The sequence below is a fragment of the Cyphomyrmex costatus genome, unplaced genomic scaffold (genome assembly GCF_001594065.2).
Source record: "Cyphomyrmex costatus isolate MS0001 unplaced genomic scaffold, Ccosl1.0 scaffold33, whole genome shotgun sequence".
Classification (NCBI taxonomy): domain Eukaryota; kingdom Metazoa; phylum Arthropoda; class Insecta; order Hymenoptera; family Formicidae; genus Cyphomyrmex; species Cyphomyrmex costatus.
The window spans coordinates 1,464,925-1,484,440 of record NW_017277450.1 but is presented as its reverse complement, the minus strand read 5'-3'; the positions used below and the strand labels follow the sequence as shown (position 1 = coordinate 1,484,440).

At 34.7% G+C, this 19,516-nt stretch overlaps 1 protein-coding gene across 2 annotated transcripts in view; it reads right to left on the bottom strand.

Annotated features, from left to right (window-relative positions):
* lilli (AF4/FMR2 family member lilliputian) overlaps positions 1-19,516 on the bottom strand; it is a 268,080-nt gene that overhangs the window by 147,056 nt on the left and 101,508 nt on the right. For both annotated transcript variants that reach the window (XM_018542361.1, XM_018542362.1), the window contains exon 2: positions 364-553. In XM_018542361.1, the coding sequence (XP_018397863.1) occupies positions 364-553 (190 nt within the window). The remainder of the gene's footprint in view (positions 1-363; positions 554-19,516) is intronic.

The window sequence follows — 19,516 nt, the reverse complement described above, 5'->3', positions numbered from 1 at the left end:
GTTGACAATAAATTAATAGCCGGCAGACAGTAGCTGTTTTAATTTACATTCGCGAAAATATTTCATCATGGTACAGTGTCAGTTAGATTAGTTCGTGACATTCAGCTACATTTAAATATATTAATTACATAAAAAAAAATCAATATACACTAAACTCTTTATGAATATTTTAGAAGAGGTAAAGAAAAAGTAGAGAGAATATCTTTTACGTCTTTCTAGAACACAAATGAGTGCTCGTCGGGTATTTGTGAAAAAAGATAATCACAATATGTAAGCAAATGCATGCAGAAACAGTCGATCGACGAAAAAAAAAGATATGTTTTCGCCGATCGTCAAAGTAGAATAATTGAAAAATATATTCACCCTAACGGGGGCACGGAAGAGCGAAAGAGCATCCTGCGCGGTGAATTGTATGCTGGAGTGATGCGCGTGGTTATGGTGATGATGATGGTGTCTCATATCAGGACCACTTCCCGCAGCCGCCTGCTCCGCCTGGATCGACATCGCCGCGCGGGCCTGTCGATCTCGCTCCCGAAGCCGGTCCCGTTCCACGCTGAAAACCAAAATTATCGTCCGGTTAGTTCCAAATGTATTCATACAAGATACAGGTAAAATATTCCCACATTGAAGTAAGAGAATGTCGGCGTTAATTTCACCATAAACTTCTTTCCTTATTTCTATTAAGTTAGCAGGATCCAAATCAATAGAATCAAGCCAGGTCTATTTTGACATATCTAAAGTACTTTGTTTGTATTATATTTTAACATTTTTTTTCTTCCAATCGCTTCTATATAACATCGTACAACAATTTAATACTAAATTTAGAAATGGTAGATAATTTCAATATCAATACGTGATACACTAATTAATTGTAACAGAAAACTTATAATTAAGTGTCACCATAATTATATATCAGTATAACAATCATAATTATGTTATCATAATTATATAATTATTATTGTTATAATGTTAATAATAACTATACAGTCCTATTTTTAATAAATATACATACATACATATACACTAAAATAATTACAAATTATAATTACTATTAAAAATGGTTGCAATATTTCTATGATTTAACTATATAATTTATAATCATTTTCGGTGCTACTAATATAATTTATTGATTAAACTATACATATAGTTTAATCAATTACTGTTACTAATATTGTATTATAACATAATAACAATAATTATAGTTACAAATATCAAAACTTCTCTCAAAATCAGTGGAGATTTGTTATCATTCTTGTTCTATCAAGTTTTCTAGATTACAAAATAATGATATTATCGACATAATTTTTCGATATTAATTATCAAAATGCCAACAACGGTGCTTTGAAGCATGGAACTTCCGCGTCTTCCGGAAAGTGAATTCAAGAAAGTGGAATTCGCCTATATGACGCAGCGCCAAGAATAACTACCGCGGGCCTTTTAGGAAGCGGACGAGTCAAGACAAGGTAAAGACAAAGACAGGAACGGAGAGATTCGTGACGAAGTATAGCGAGGGCAATCGCAGCTGACGCAAACACCTGTTTAGCTGCGTTTCCGGTGACGCCGATATTATCTACCGAACGGAACACTACAATTTTATAACGATCGTTTCCTCTCATAAGCAAAGATGATTGTAATAATTATTATACTTCGATTAACAATTAGCGATATAAGTTAGATTATGTAAAAAAGTAATCTTATACGTTAATCACAGTATAAAATAATTTTTCTACATAATTTAGATCAATATAAATATGTAGAAATCTGAACGCGTAATAATTTTTAGATTTCTTCGCAATTTATAGAATAAAGATTAAATTATATAGATTAAATTATTCCAATAATCTGAATTAAAAAATTGACATTTGCATAACTTTAAAAACTAAAGTATCATTTTCAATATAATAAAATTTTACTTTCACAGAAGTACCGCGTGTATAAATTACTCACATTTTTGTATTTCAACTCGCAATATAAAACGCAATTAAAATGACAAGTATGAAGCGAAGAGTGCTTCAAATAAAACATTTAAAGGTCGACCGGGATGGTTTTTTTTCTCGCATGTGCGTTATCTGATACGCGTTGAACGACTTATCAAGGAGCGATGCTAATGCCGCGCATTCTGATATGCATGTACGATCGCAGCAGAATTTTTCCAAATGCATTAACATAAGTAATGCACGCGCAACGGGAAAACACGCGAGTGCCGTAAAGTATCATGTCATTTTTTAATCAAGATACAGAAACTTTTCTCCATAAGGATAGAATACTTAAATGTAATAAACAACCGAAAAGTATTTTTTTCCGACAGGAAACACCAACATCGTTGCAAGGAAAAAATATGCATCATTACGAAATAATATTATTAAAGTCTAATGTCAAATTATATATAAATATATACATCTATATATATATATATCGTTAAATTAATAATATATTGTATTTAAAAAATTAAATTATCGTCGTTAATTTAACTAAACAATGTAATTATTGTAAAGAACAATTAAATTCACGAAAAGTATCAAATTTGATTCTTTAATTTATTAGATATTTACTAAATGCACACATTAATATAAATGCTGTTTATCTTTAAACTAAACAATTTCACCACAGATATATTGATTAAATTGGTGGTTATTTTTAAGTGTATTAAAATACACTTAATTTTGTATTAAAATACAATACATTTAACGCTTGGAAATTAAAAATAACAAAGTTAAATGACAAAATATTATTTAACTCAAAGGAACTAATTTAAATTTGATCTTTCATATTTAACAGTGCAAAAGATCACGAGTTCATGTTGCAATAAATGAAAATATCACCGTATAAATTACCAAATCGTGAGGCAAAAATGTAGAGATTCGATACAAATAATATAATTCAGAGAAGCAAAAGATATCAACTAGAAAAGTCTCATCTTTACAATTAACTATTATATATATATGCACTCGTAATATATGTGTATCTATTGTAAAATCATAAAACTGAAGCAAAAATCTTCGTATCACAAAAAAAACACCGTAAAAATTTGAATATCATTTTTCGTCGGGGACGTTTACAGGCATTTGTAAAACGATAATCTTTTATTATCCGAGCCTGACATTCATAGCGTAAACGGTCTTTTAGAAATCGGGGTTTTTTTTACCATAAAGCGAACACGAATTCCGATTAGGAAGCGATCTGCCGAAGCGCGATACTTTCACGATAGTCGAATACACGAAGCGAAACGAAACGTGCATGTCGATGAGTGAATCGCTGCATTATCATGCAAATTAAACGTACCAGCAGTAATCACTGTTCGCCGCGACCACTTAATTGCGGATGAATATTAAAGAATTATATTATCATCGTATTCAATACTTTTCTATATCCAGATTATTCCTAGCTTCAGAGAAACACACGCCAACTTTCATTTTCGCCACATCCGGTCAAATCAAATCATCTATGATTAAATTACTTAACTAAAAAGTAAACAGCATTTATATTAATGTATGCACTTACAATTAATAAGTAACAAGTTAATACATTTCTTGAATTTAATTGTTTAACCACATTGTTTAAATTAAATTTTGAAGTTCTACTATAGCCTTGGTCAAAATGTAAAGCATCCCCAAAAATTTATGTAACCAATTTACATCTAATAAAAAATAAATTAAAATATTTTACTGAAAAATAATTTTTATTTTTATAACAATTTTAATCCTCCGTTGACAATAATAATTTTAACTCTTTCGTTAGCAATAGAGATCTTTGAGAAACAAAGCGCAAAATTTTTTATTTCGGATTACAAAGTCTGAAAAAATTCTAGCATATTTATCAAAGCTTTAATAGAGTTTTTATCATCACAGAAGTCAGATTGCATTTTACTTATTTTCTGCAAATTTAAATTTGTCTATCAAAATTAACAATTAAAATATCAATGATGCATTTAAAGACTCTAACTGTCGGTAAAGAATTAATATTTTATTAGTCTTCTTTTAACTTTTATTACCGCCAGTGCTGTTTCGGGAAAATAAATTGAGGACGCTTTGGACTTTACGGCCAAGGTATTATCTCTCGGCAATTAATTCTTACTGCATACGCAAAAATATCAAAATGTAAAAACACTTGTGACACACATTTTTCGTCGTTCATGTCTCGCATAATCGAAATCATACGATCCCCGTTCGCTAAAATAACAGTCCAAATTATAATTAGCGATCTCTCGTTCCCCTCCACGAACGCGACGTCTTTCCTTCTTATTAATTCAAGCCTGCTTATTATTCGTGACGGCGAGAAATATCCGACGGAAAGTTTAATCGCGTCCCCGGTCGTGCATGTAAGCGACTCGGTAATTTCTCGAGACCCGTAATATAATCGAGCGAAGTTAAGAACGACTCTATTTGTCGAGGAGTATGCGTTCTCGCGCTACTGGGACACATTTATCTCATTGCGACCGCTGCAGGATCTCTTTTCGCGCATACACTCACACGGAAAGAGCAACTTTGATGAAGAATCTAAAAATTTACTTAAACACAGATCTAAAAATAATTTTGCTGAAGCAACATCAAAATATTTACCGAGGATAACAAAATTCATTGCTAAAATATCAGAATATCTCGTAGCATTGCTCATCACCACGCTCAAGATTCCTATGAAATCATTTCGATAGTCTCTCGAAATTATTTTCAGATCTGTATCTTACGCATAATATGGTCGCCAGCAGTTACAACGCTTAGTCAACACTATATACCGACATACAATTATCAACTGATCGCCAAAGTTCTGTCAACTAGTACTAGGCCATCACCGCGCAGAGTGACAAACGACTCTAAAATGAATGAACTAGGATACCATCTAACAGTTCCACAATTGATCCCAGTACTGCACCAGTAGGTACATGTACTGTAACAATCAGTAATGGCCCAACACTGGCGTCAATTGTAAAACCCTATTGGTGAGTATAAAGAAACTTTTAGATTCTTCAGTAAAATTGTTCTGTCCGTGGTACACGTGGCATTTGAATGGTGTGTTTTAGTCAGAAGGATATTTCCACTGAATGCGATTTCTTCACCGCGCGATACTTTCTCAACCGATACTCTTGACGTTTCTCAGCGTGTCGTTGGGTTTCGTCTCTCTTTGTTTTTCGGCCACGCCGCTTCATGCTTCGCTAAATCAAGTAGAAAGTATACTCTTAACTAAATCGATGCCAGAAGAAAAACTAGACTGCACGTTTTAAGTGTCCCTCGCATTTAATCGCGATTTCGTAACGCTCCGAGATAAAATTGCCAAATGAAATATGAATAAAAGTCTCATAAATTTATAAATTTATCTTCAAAATTAGAATCTTATATAGTTATCCTATTTCAATTTACTTCAGTTCTAAAGTTTTCATACGTTTTTAAATATGACTTTCTCTTCTAATTATTTAACAATGTTCCACGATTTAACTTCACTCCGATCGAGTCGACAATATTAGTTCTCCGTGCTTTTTCATCCTAAACGAATTCGACGCAAATATTTAAATTGAGATAATTCTCTTTAGTCAGCTTTTTTCTTCATATGAAAAAAAAAAAAAAACGCGAAAGATACCAAAATATCTCTATTCCGAATCCGAGCGAGGAAGTAAAATTCCAAGCCGGCACATCGGTCGGCTCGGCTTTATTGAATATCTCGGAATATTGTCACAGAACGGTCGAAGTTCATCGAGCTAACGAGCTCGAACCGCTCTCTCGACAAGTGGCAAGCGTACTCCTCTCCGTCGGTTATTTGCGCGATCGAAACCCGGATGGTTGCCGCGCGAGGAATGGATCGGACAGTTTCCAAAAATGTTCGTTTAACAATCCGGCACAATCAGTCGTCGACGGTGGGGCGTTCTACTGCAGCAGAGAGCCGCGTACCGAAATCACTGCTCGCTCTCGCAGCGAAATCGATTGTCTTTTTGATTTCCATATGCGCTATTTTTTATCATCAGTTCTTGCGCCCGCGATTGTTTGCACGCACGATCTATTATGTACATGCAAGCGATAAGGATGTAAATTGCATGATAAATTAGCAAATTAACTTTTTTATTCGTAAAAATTATCCTACCTGTCGCTTCATTAATTTATATATATCTTTATTTACAACTGTCTATTCGTTTACGGCTTTTAATAATAGATTTTAAAGATATAATCTGTAATTTACTTTTTATTAGGAAACACCTGTTGCAACATTTATAATGCTAATATAATCAAATAAAGATAATAAAATTTCAAGAAGACTGAAGATTGTATTCTCTCGCACAAATTCTGTTTCCTCTATTAATCTTTTACAAAGAACTTTATATGTATAAGCTAAATCATTCTTAAAATAAACGACTTACTATAATGATTATTGCGGTCCATTATTATTATCGTTTACAGTCTACGAGGTTCGCGTGTGTTCCGAGTTTCATTATTATACTCGATTAATGTACTTTTAAGTGTCAACGATTCTCCGATGGCGTTTTCAATTCTCAACGAGCATCGCGATCGCTTTAATCCTCCGAGGATTAATTCGCGCCTCTTTCGCGGCCGACGTACCGGCCGAATTAGCCGATATTTTTTCAATATCGGAATAGCGAATGTACCTCGAGGTAGATTTTTCTCCTCATCGTTCGAGCGAACGTTTAGCAGCGGCGGCATGGCGCTCCGATCCGCCCCGGAGGCGGGTTATTGCCATCGTAGATAATTAATTCGCGTTAATCGCAGCCCATTTGAAATGGTAATGAGAAAGGGATGATTTAAAGCGGTCCTCGCCAGCTGCGATTCGCGGTCCGCCGATAAGAAGAAAGAGAAAGATACACGAAACGAGAGAGGGAACGACAGAGAGAGAAGCGAACCCCGGAGGGTCGAAACAAAATATACATTAATTGGTAATCTAATAGTTTAATGATACGACATAAGTACTTTAATACCTATATACATAGATACGTATCAGGTGTATAAAGAGATAAAAACGAATAAAATGAAAGTTCGAACATGTTCACGTTAACAACTCTGTTATCTTTAAAAGTTTCATTGTATCATAAAAAAAAGTGGAAGGAAAGGAAACGCGCACTACTTCCGAGAATATAAAAGGCAGCCGAAAGTGAAATTAATGAAGACGGAATAAACGATGATTAAAGGAACGAAACACGAATCGAAAATCCAACTTGATCTCCCTTTAACCGCGCACCTCTCCTCCTCGCCCATCCGTTCGACGTCTATTACTTCGAGTTTCTAATCCGTCTCGATCCATCGTCTTGACTTTAAATCCGGGATTACACGTAATAGACCGGCCTCGCAGCTATCGCCGTTTTCATCGACGGAGATGCCGCGATTTGCTTCCGTTCAACGCGATTTATCGGTCGTTTTCGCGTTTATATCTCCAACATTGTCAATAAGCTTCACGCTGCTCTTGTGACAACGATAAATCGTCTATCCCATTTACGTTTTAGAATCATAACTCTTCCCTTTTTTCTCCAAATTATATGCAACATCGAAGAAAAAAAGATAGAAAATAAAGCTAACTGCATATGTTTTCAATGAGCGAGGAAGAGAACATTTAAAATAAATCAAAATAAAATTTTTGGTTTATTTTCTTCTCTCTATATCCCATTTATATAATTTACTGTTTATAATAATTGCAGCTAGCTATCACTAATAATTAATATTCATAGTAATTCATAGCTAATAAATTTGTTTCTATTTTTGTGAGAAAGTAATGACTGCAATTGCCATAATTTAATAACTATATTATTATGATTTATATTCTTTGTCGATTTTCACTTAGGTACTATTGCTTATCCAGTGTTAACTATATATAGTCTGTATTTTCGGTCTTAATTATAATACGTATTTTTTTTTAGTAAAACTATATTTCTATGATTATTAATATTACTAAATTGCAGCAATAATAACTATAAAAATTAAGATCTTAACCATATTTTGTTTATCATGTAATTATAGTCATAAGTATTAAACAGTTTTCTCTCTGCTGTAGTTTGATGTTCTACTCTCTGAGAGAGAGATATTTATCTATTTGTATTTATCTATTAGGTTTACCTATAATATAGAGAGAGACATGTATATCTATTTATTTATATATTTATCTGTTAAAAATATATAACATAATACGATTCAGACATGTATTTTTGGTCATGAAAACCAACGCTGTGTTGAGCGTTTTGCTGTTAAATTCATAATTCAGATCATATCCAATTTGAGTAATTTTTAATCATATCTATAAGTCGCCACTGTTCCTACTCATTATGTCGTTAAAAACAAATTAACTCTATTATTTGAATTTTATATATATGTAAACTAAAAGACAAATATATTAAACATATTAAATTTAACTCAAATATATTTAATATACTGTTTACTAAGTGCATACGTTGATATGAACATCGTTTACTTCGAAAATAAGCAATCCAACCGCAGAAATGGATTGATTTACGTGTTGATACGCATAGGAGTTAAAATAGATTGTTTTAATAGATATCTCCATTATTATTAAATGTCAATATTATTTAGCACAAACATCTTGCTTGACTCCTTAGCCATTGATACATATTTTTAGAAGTTAACAATAAAAAAGATCACTTAACTCTGAGTTATCATTACTCTTTTAATATTCAACAGTGTCTCAGTATATTTTACACAGTGGCGCCTTTTACCCCTTTTCTTCCTTGATTCTCTACTATAAAATTCTCCAAAGACAAAGAACGGGAAGAAAACTACGAAAGAATCGCTAGTGCTTCGAGCGAATAAAACCGTTTTCTCCTGCTCTGACTCCTCCTTATCTGACTCGCGGGCAAGTCGATTTATGTCGTCGGTTCGTAAAAACGTCATCGTCCACGGACCGTTCGATGACCAAAGAATATCCTTCCGCTCTTCTCCCCCTCCCCGCAGCCTCCACTGACCCTGTGTCTCATCCTTTTCAATTGCGCGATAAAGGATTATTGCGTTATCGACTCCACCCACCACGAAGAGATCTTCTTGGTCAGCCAATAAAACAACGTAGCCATGTTTTACGAGGGGCATCAAGCACATTGCACGCCTCTTTCCACTCGGTTCGCTACTTTGTAAACGTCGAACAAGCTCTATGTACTGGCGAACCCCTACAATCCCTTCGTGACTTTATCGTAATACCACTTAAAACAGAGACGAAATAATTCGACTATAAAAGTATAACTAATAAAATATAGGATAAGAAGTAAAATAAAAGAAGATTTCTGATCGATACATATCTTATATTGCTAAAAATTATACTATAGACTTCTCTGGTACCTCCGATCTCTCTCAACAATATTTACGTTCGAGTACGCTGGAAATTTAAGAATAGTAATAAGACGAATGTGAGAACGCTGTCGAGAAACAACGTTTGAATTGTAACGTGCGATAACGCTAACGCATTGTAGAATCAATAACTGGATGCAATCTTGTTTTCGTGTAGTGCGTGGTGAAAATGGAGCTGGCGATAAAGAGAGCCGGTTACGACATGCCACGTGATGAAATGTGTGACGCTTCTACGAAGGAACTCAGCTCGGTCGCACGCGCCGACGTCAGCGTGACGTTCGAATGTCGAATAATACGGCGATTTAATGCGCGATCATTTTTCCTATAGCGATCGGACTGGGAGGAGACGATGTGAAAGGAAGTAGCCGATTTTATTCGCCCGTTATAGCAATTCGATGTGACTACTCCTTTATATCTGCGTTACGATACACAGGATAAAAAAAAAAGATGATATTGCGGTGAATAAAGGCAATTTGTGAGAGTTAAATATACTGTGTAATACATCGTGTAAAATGTACTTCACGGTTTTAAATTCATTATAATTAACACTATTAAAGTTAACAGTTAAAAAATGAAATTGTCAATTATGTGTATAATGGGCGGCAGTAAAAAGTTAAATCATTAAATTTTAAAATAATTCATGCAGGGTAATACTCTCTGCATTATAGCGTCAAATTTTTCATAAAATTACAGTTTAACAAAATCAAACGCGTGCATATCACTCACATTAACTACACCTACATCACAATTCAAAAGGCAAAATTTTTTTAGAATATTGCAGTTTCAACATTTCAAATCGTTATGTATACAAAATATTGTAATGTTAATTTTAAAATGCAATTTTGATGTAACACAACTAATTGCAAAGGAATGATATTATGTTCTTTTAAAAAGTATGTTTCCGTACCTTTTTGCAAGCAGAACTAATTTTGGAGTTGCGTCGTTATTGTAACAAATGAGCGACATCTATCTTATGAACATGAATCGCGTGTATTACACTTAAAATCAAAGACAACCAACTAATTTTACAACTATTTAAATTGCAATGTACAATAATTTGATTTATAGTTACAAAACTCCACTAATATTTTCGCAGAGTACAATATTCCGCTGGAAATTTGTTGGTCGCCGTTTCCGCGTGTAGGAAGACAGATACCGGCAGGAATTCTTCCTGTAGCAACCGCGAAATTTGCACGTGTCGAATCGAAATTTGCACGTGTTGAATATTCGCAACGCGACTTTTCCGTTTACGAGACAAAGACAAGAGTGAAGTCTAGCAAAATGATAAAGAACCGTTCGTCTCTCTCGCGCACTGTGTGTTAACCTTCTGTGCGCGCTTTAAAGAGCCCATGTGAGCGAGCACGCGTGAGAGACCGCACGCTTGTACCACGTACACACTCACGCTGCTTGTACGTGTAGCGAATTCGACGCGGGCTTCGTTAACCACTCAACGAGCGCTAAAGAGAGGGAGAAGAGCGTTCCGGTTAACACGAACCCCGACACGAACTAGGACTGACGACGTCCATTTTAGATCTCGAGTGTGTTGCGCGTCAAGAAACCCGTGTCACTCCCAGTTAAAATAGCACGTTACAACGGAATACGAAACATCCCCTTACGAGATATTTCATATCCATCCGTCCTCTCGTTAAGGCTTTCAAGTCCGATTTTCACTCACAATTGACGAAAATTGTGCACGTCACATTTTCTATTGTAACTCGATTGCATTAAATGTGTTTGTAATTAAATTAAAATTCCGCCAAAATAAATTCCTTTTATTTCAACGCACAGGAATGTACGGCAATTTTACTTGTTACGTTTCACTCACTTATTACTATGCACATAACTAAAAAATTATCATTCTTTAGTTGTTTGCAGAAAAAAAATAAAAAGAAAGAACAATACTTTTCTTTCTCCGTACATCAGTTATTACACCAAAATTGCATTTCAAAAAATTTTAATATTAATTTTAGAATGCAATTTTGATCCAATAACTGCAATAAAATAAAAGTATGTTCTTTTCTTTTTTTATCTTTATTTCTCTATTCCTTTTCTGGAAACAATTCAAAAATGACAATCAATTGAAATTTATTTTCTGGAAAACTTTAATTTTCGAGTTATGTCATTGTCAACGACACGTGAAAGAATTTATCAACTGACACATAATTTTATCGATTGCGAGAGAGTCCATGAAATCCTATATAGTTCAACAAAGATAAAAGTAAACGAAGGTAAAAGTCCACGAGAGAAACTTATCGTGAGAGATCGGCGACGCATCGACGTTGTTGCACATCGACATGTTACTACACAAACAGTATCGCGCAAACCGTCGAGAAACGATAACGATATACGTGAGATCTGCAGGAAAGAAGGCGGGAGAGACGAGAACGCGAGTGAGTTGTCGCGTTTATTTTGAGCCCGGTGTGAAGGCTAAATGGCGAATTACGAATTCCTGACGATTCGGCGGCATCTCCTCGAGCGCTTCGTCACTCTTTCCATCTCGAATTCGTTCCGATTCACTTTCCTCACATGTTTGCGTACGCGCTATTAATATGTTATGATAAGCGCAGAGTTGTGTTTGTACACCTAAGAATGTAATCGTGAGAGCAAAGATGCGATCCGAGCAATACCGATTGTCGATTTAGGAAAAAGATGGAGTAATCACTGTTACCGCACTCTGCGTCACAGCGACGTGTTTATCATTCCATGACGCATTTGAATACGCTATTTCCTTCGTACTACGATTATATATATGTAAACTTGCTCAGGGATGTGTCAGAAATTTCTCATTAAAAAATTTCATATCTTTTTCCTCCTCTGATTTTCAGATAAAATTTCACGAATTTTCCTAATTCAATGATATTTTGAAATTTTTTATACAATATTTTCGTCCTGATTTATTACGTATACAAATATTAAACTTCTTTGAATACTGAGAAAAAAATACTTAAAAATTTATTTGTGAGAAATATAATATATTTTTTTTACTGAAATAAATATTTATTTAAATACGAAATAAAATTTTATTCCCAGCAAAAATAAGTTAACACTATTTTAGTTTTTATAATTAATAAGATATATTTCACGAAAATGTATATTTCATTATCACAATCAAATTTTTTCATAACTAATAAATATTAAAAGCAACGTCGTAAGTAACATTTGCTTCACATTTCCATATTTTTCTTTTAATAAAACCAAGAATTTTCTAGAAAATTTTGCAAAATTCTCTGACCTTTTCCCGGTTTTTCCTGATTTCTAATTTTTCAGTGGCAATCCTGTTGCTCAAATGTGTATTTGTGTGTGTGTGTGAGAGAGAGAAAGAGAGAGAGAAGACAATTTCGTGGAACAATCGACAACAAATAGAAAATAGTCGATAATATATGTATCTGTTATTTCGAGACTCCCGCTTTCGAAATTCTGTTTGTTTAACTTTTATAGCTTCGTATTACGAATCACGGAGAAATGTTGACGCAAGATGCCCTGCGTCCCACGTAATATCTAAACTATATATCGTACTTCTCGGCGAAAGCGAATAAATGTTTGTTATAAACCGAGAATGACATTAAATGCCATTCTCGCGTAATTCGTTGAGCGTACTTTTAACAATCTGTCTCGGATGAAATCTTACTTAAGCTTTATCTACACAAATACATCCACGTGATTTCACACGTGTTTAATATTATATCTTTAGAGTATCGAGGTCGCGACAGAAACTCAAAATAACCAACTGTGCTCGTGCGGTAACGGCAACGGCATGAGTCGATGTAGGCATGTGACAGTGGCATCGGAAATGGATTCAATCTCCTAATGATGTAGATATTACGAGCGAGAGATGCATTGCCAACGCGCGTTCTCCCCTTTCCCTCGCTCCTTCCCATCCTCCCTGTCTCGCTTGCTGACACCGTTACGGATACAAGTCAATATTACGGCGGATTAGCGAAATAATCTTCCCTTTGAATCACAATCGACACGACGTGGACCCGATGACTCGCATCCATTGACACTGACATACTAACATCGTTTCGCACGGCGGCAGTAAGACGCCGGTTGACGCGACGACCTTCGAAAGCCGAGAGTTTCGTAGCGTTTGCTGTCCGCCATTCGTCGCTAATCTCCTTGAATGCTCCTTATTAAAAGCGATTTATTAAGCTACTCTCGCAACCTCTCGCGTCGACGTTCGATGTTTCGCGCGCGAAATTAAACACGGAGACCGTCCCGCGAACGTCACCTCCTGGGAATAGTTTCTCGTTTGAATGCATATAGCCTTCGCGAGAAGCCAATTGCATTGCAGTTGCTTAACCTAGAGATCGGTCGTCTTGTATTCGCGGAAGTAACCCAAAACGTTTATTTCCCGTAAATGTTTTATGCCACGTTTTCAAAAAATATCTGTCTATATACTTTATGAAACGTAACTGCAATTTTATTGATAATAAATAGTCACCGTATCATTTTACAGTGCTAGAGTGTTTTTATAAGTGAAGCAATTATCAAGATACCGAAATTCAATATAAAATAATGATATGATAACTCCGATAATCATGCATTCCATTTGCTAAATTAATAAAATTGAATTATTTCATAAAAATAACAAAAACAATGATTTTTATTGGATAATACTGCACTCGAGTTGAGACAAATTAAATCCTAATAATTTTTCATTATTAATAGAATCAATTATTCTAAATATGTTTCATATTTGATTGTATTATTTGTCATTAAATAATCGATACATAAATTATCAATTTTATTATTAATAAATTATATACTAGAGGTAATGTCAGTAATACGATCACACGCGAAAATCGAGATACTATTGTCGCAGTCGTGGCTAGGATCCTTTTGCCTATGAAAATAGTCACCATACAATGATGTTGAAATTTTGGCCAGCGAGTTTACCGATCATCAATGGTTCTTCCAACTAAGTCGGGATTTCAATTTTCTTTTCTACCGCGTTGGTATTAAACGCATCCAGCGACAATGCTAAAGAGAGCCTCCGATGCACGTTTAGCTTCACATTATCTCGGCATAATTGAAATCCGTACGTCCAGTTACGGCTCACTCATTGTATAGGCATAATCGATTACGCAACGCACGGCAACATGCTCGGTGCCTGAGCTGAGCTTATGAATATGTGTGAAGACGTTTATTGCTCGCGAAAAAGCAGAGGATATCCCTCGAGAGAGAAAACGAATTAAGAAATCCTTCTGCGCTAAAAGCATATCGATCGAGCATCGAGATCGTTTTCGTACATTTATGCTATTAAAAATTTTTGATAAAGCTGTGAAATTTTTAGCGATATTAAATACAATACATTTAAACTAAATATAATACCTAAATTATAATTCCGCAATTGCGCTAATTAGTTGCACTGAGAAAAGTGGTTGCAATTATAATTACAGTTTTTTTTTTTACAGTGCTAACATTTTTTGATAAAACTATAATGATAATTATTATTATTCACACCATAGCAGTAATAACTATATAAATGAAAATTCTAACTATAATTATTTTATGCAATTACAGTTACACAAAAACACCTCTCTCTCAGTGTGCTGATGTATTCGAGAACATTAACGTAACTTTAAAATGGATCGCAATATGATTGCCCAAATTGTATAATTTCGATGGCTCTCTGTTGTGTTTTATTGTCCCTCTAAAAAATAGCCGGAAAATGGAGAATTGGATTTACATCGTACTGATTAATCGTAACAGCCATATTATTAGAGAATTTAAAACTAAAATTTCTATATTCAAGCTTAACAAAGACATAACAATATCATCTGAGAGAGCAGAGAGAGAAAAAGGGAGAGGAGGGGGGGGGGAGAGAGAGAGAGAGGCTTAACTCCAAAGCACATCAAATAAACGGCGTCAATAATAATAATAATAAATCGTTCAACAACTGCATATATCAGAAACTCAAACTCATCGGACGCACTCAATTCATTCGCGTTCATTATCACGACGGGCGGGTGCACATTATCGGACATTATCAGCACTCTTATGCTGTCGGATTATATATCACGTCGCGCCAATTCGCCTCTCAAACGCCGTTTTCAAATCAAATCAAATCCACCTGACGCAGCGAGCGGAGCGTGTTTCGTAAGCCACACAGGAACAAACTCTGTTCATGTTAGCTGTACCACGAAGTCGTAATTTTATTATGAAGTCGAACGCCCCGCGGCAACACTTTGTACGCGAAGAGGCTCCTCCACTACGACGACAATTCCTCGGCTCGTCGGGAATCATCGTCGTCTCATCGTCCGACAATAACTGCATTCTTTGATACTTTTACGACGACAGGATTTTTCCCGGGTCGTACTGAACTCTTTTAATGATCATCATAAAAGACTTTCTTCGCGTGGAACCTGAATTTTCTGCGAGACGAGAGATAGCGCACGCGCCCGTAATGCCGATAAAATTTATCGCCCTCCGTTGCATTTCCTTTCCTATCGAGTATACTAAAGTGTTTTCACTTATTTCCCTGCATTTTCCATCCGAGACCTACACTTGTAAATCATTGGCGCAATTCAAATGTCCTACGACAGGAAACTGCCGCAATCTTGAAAACTGTTTCAAATAATTTTGTTGTGTAGACGAAGAATACAGATTGTTATTATTGAGTTTAATTTAAAAAATATAAAATATACTTAATAAATAAAATGTATTTAAAAATATATAATCCTTCACAAACTTAATATTTATGTAAACTATGCAAATTTTTCACACATTAACTGGTTCTAGTTTTAACTACAACGTAACATTTCTTTTTTTTTTTTTAATATTACTACTACTGTTTCTAATTTCTTAATATACATTATGATAATTAAAAAATAAATTATGTTACGTGTATCCGATTTTCTCGCGTTTAAATCTAAATACACACAGAATGTGCATAAAGTAATGGAGACGCTTTATCGGATGTTTTTGACTGAGGTTGATGCGTCTCCCGCAGCCATTTTTAAAAGGCAACCATGACTTCTCGGCATTAACATCGGATCTTTCTCCCTCCTCTCGGTCGTTCTACTCGTCGTCTTCATGCTTATGTAACGCGAAGTTCGTGCGACGACACGCGATAGCGAACAAGAAGTCAACGTAAAATGCGTTTATTATTTCAATTATTGTCGCTGTAATTTCTTTCGATTAAACGAAAAAACCACCTGTCAAGCTTATGCTACTAGTTATTAATTCTTAGACATTTAAAAAGAATCGAGTTGTATGATGAAATAGAAATATGCATGTGTGTGTAAATTCTTTAAATTATTATAATATAATCTTTTTAACTAAAAATATTATTATTACAGATATGTATTATTATTGAAAGTATTAAATGTTAAATTTTTATAGCACACATATATTACTTATTACGTATAGATATTCTGAATCTTTTTTGTCCAACTCAAATTTTTTTACTTATTTTAGGCTTTCAAAAAAATCTATATAAAAAACGTCAGGATAACTTTTCAACATCTCTGCTACATTGCCAAATCATTATTCAACCTGTTAAAACCTTTATTGGATAAAAATTGAAATTTATGTGTGTGCCAAAAAATTTTAAAATAAAATTTTATCAAGATAAAAAAATCCAGGTATACCTATATACGAAGAATTAAGTATAAACGGTTTTTTTTATTGAATTATTTATTTACTTTCTCACACACAAATCAATTATTGATAGCAGAAGACGACGAATCCTTCCGATGTCTCGTGTTCTAAGAAAAATAACGATGGTTGTGACGTCAACACTCTGTTCAGTCGGGTATAATTAATTAGCGATTATCGACACGTCTAAAAGTGTAACCGCGCCTCGGAAAAAAAGAAATTTAACGTTTGCATCGAGCAGTTCTATCGATACAATGCATTATTATTACTGAACACACACAGAAGGTAGATAATGAGAGATTGGGTCCGTGTATACGATAGCACATATACCGGATGGCGCAGCGGGAAAATCCGAGCGAGAGAACGTTCAGAAGAAGCAACAAGATATGAAACAGGATGACGAATCGAGATGAAGTTTCAAGACCTAGTTTCAAGAGTGTAAAATTCCGCTAACTGAATCATTCTTTCTTCGCCATATGTAAAAACGCAAAAAGACACAAAAATTAGACATCACTGAGAAATAAATACGACAATGCAATTTACAGTAAAATGCATCAAAACGATGCATTATGAAAATAATTATGCTTAATAATTATTATAAATATACACAGCTTTAATCTTTATATTTCGTAAAAGATAAATTAAATTTTAATTTAATGCTTAGTTGACCAAATAATAATTATATGATAGGTAATAAAAATATAACTTGGAAAGAATAATTTAAAAAATGTTTAGTAAAATACACAGATCTGAAAATAATTTTGTTTGGCTCATCAAAGTAATTATGTAAAATGTTAATTACACAATGCTGCAAAAGGATTTAACATTCTATAGATCAATTTGAAAGTCCAATAATTATTTTAACATGTGTGTGGTCTAAATAAAATTATTTGTAGATCTATATTTTACTGAATTTTTAAACACGTTCTTTCCGTGAAGAGAAATAGTATCCAGTAAAATTTTGTTTGAAAGGAAAAATTGGTGTGAAGGCCAGTGAAAGTTAGTCGATGTAGTTAAAAAATAGTTTTACCTATTGTTCATGTTTTATTCTCATCTTTCGCCATAGTTGGGCCTTTGACCTCATGCTTGTATGACGTCATCAAAGAACATACCTCCCCCGCCTGCTGTGCTCTGAGAAAAATGCGGCCGAAGCATGGAAGATTCATCGTCCTTGGACAACGATAAAGTCTCGGGAGGGAAAATCCGGGACACGCGGCCGGTTCGTAAAATAACGAGATTTATTTTATGGACAGAGATGGATCGGCCGTAAAACGTCTCTTGGAACGACCTGTGACGTTTTTCCTGCTTCTTGTAACGCGGTAGCACAAAGCAGCACCCAACATCCTCGGCGTTTTGCTCTAAAGCAGCGCATCCGGCCCACGCAATTTTTTAACCCGTATTATTCGTAGCTAATAGATACTTAACCATCATCAAAAGCGCGTAATAAAAATTTAATATTATCATTAGTAGTAGCATCGAATAAAACACGAAATTATCGTTTTTATGTAAATGAATACTAGCAATAAAACGAAGATTAAACTGTTAATGTAAAATTTGTATAATTATTCTTTATACCGTATATTCTTTACTTATTATTTGTAATTGCTTTTTGATATTTGTAAATCTATAAGTATCTATTTTAGAAACAGCTGAATGGCAAAAGATGACAACTGACTCTGTTAGCTGAAAGAAAGAACCCCACGATGCTTGTTGAAGTTTAACACGTGACTCTATTTCGGGTTGATTCATGGCCAAGTATTTATTTTCGAGAATGGTTTTCCTAGTGCGTGAAAGAAAAAACCGTTATTCCTGTCACCTTGGAACCATAGCACTGGGCGGACTTTTGTACAAACTCGAGAATTTATGATACCTTTCCTTAATAGATTCAATCAATTCTTTTTTCTTTTTCACAAAAAAAAACCATATAACAGTGTATTACTCATATTTCTCACACAGTTGGATATTTCACGACTACAGCACTAATATAAGAATCTGTCTTTAAGTCCTAAATAAACACATCAGGACAACCGAAGCACAACATTCCATCAAAGATTTATCCGCCATCCACAAACACGGACATTAAAATGCGAGCGAATACTCGCCACGTTGCAACGTCGCCGCCTGACGACAAAGTGTTATCGCCCGACGACGACACGGCAGTAAGAAAATTGCTTTCTTCGCTATGTCGGATTTCCTGTCGGAACGGCGAGCATATATTCGACGAACGTGATTCATAAAAGCGGAACTTTGACAATGTTAAACGCCACAAGATGAATCACACAATTGGCGCGAACGCATTGTTTCGCTGGCGCCGCTATTTTGGGAACTTTTGCTTTTGTCGCGCAAATTAAGCGTCGAATCGAACAATAGCGGCGCGTTTACACGGCAGGATTTCTGGCCGGTAAAATCGAGCGGTTCTCTGCTTGATATGAAAAAACGTGTTGAAAAAAAAAACAGCTTGAAAAATTCCACGGAAATGTTTGAAAATTTTTGATCAAATAAGACGAGCTATAAAAAATGCAGTGCCCTCTATTTTAATCTTTAAGTAAACAGGTGACTTAAAGATACGTAAGTTGATACTTCGGGTGCTCAGAATAGCTAAACAATTTTTTATTTTATAGTTACATTTTTTAATT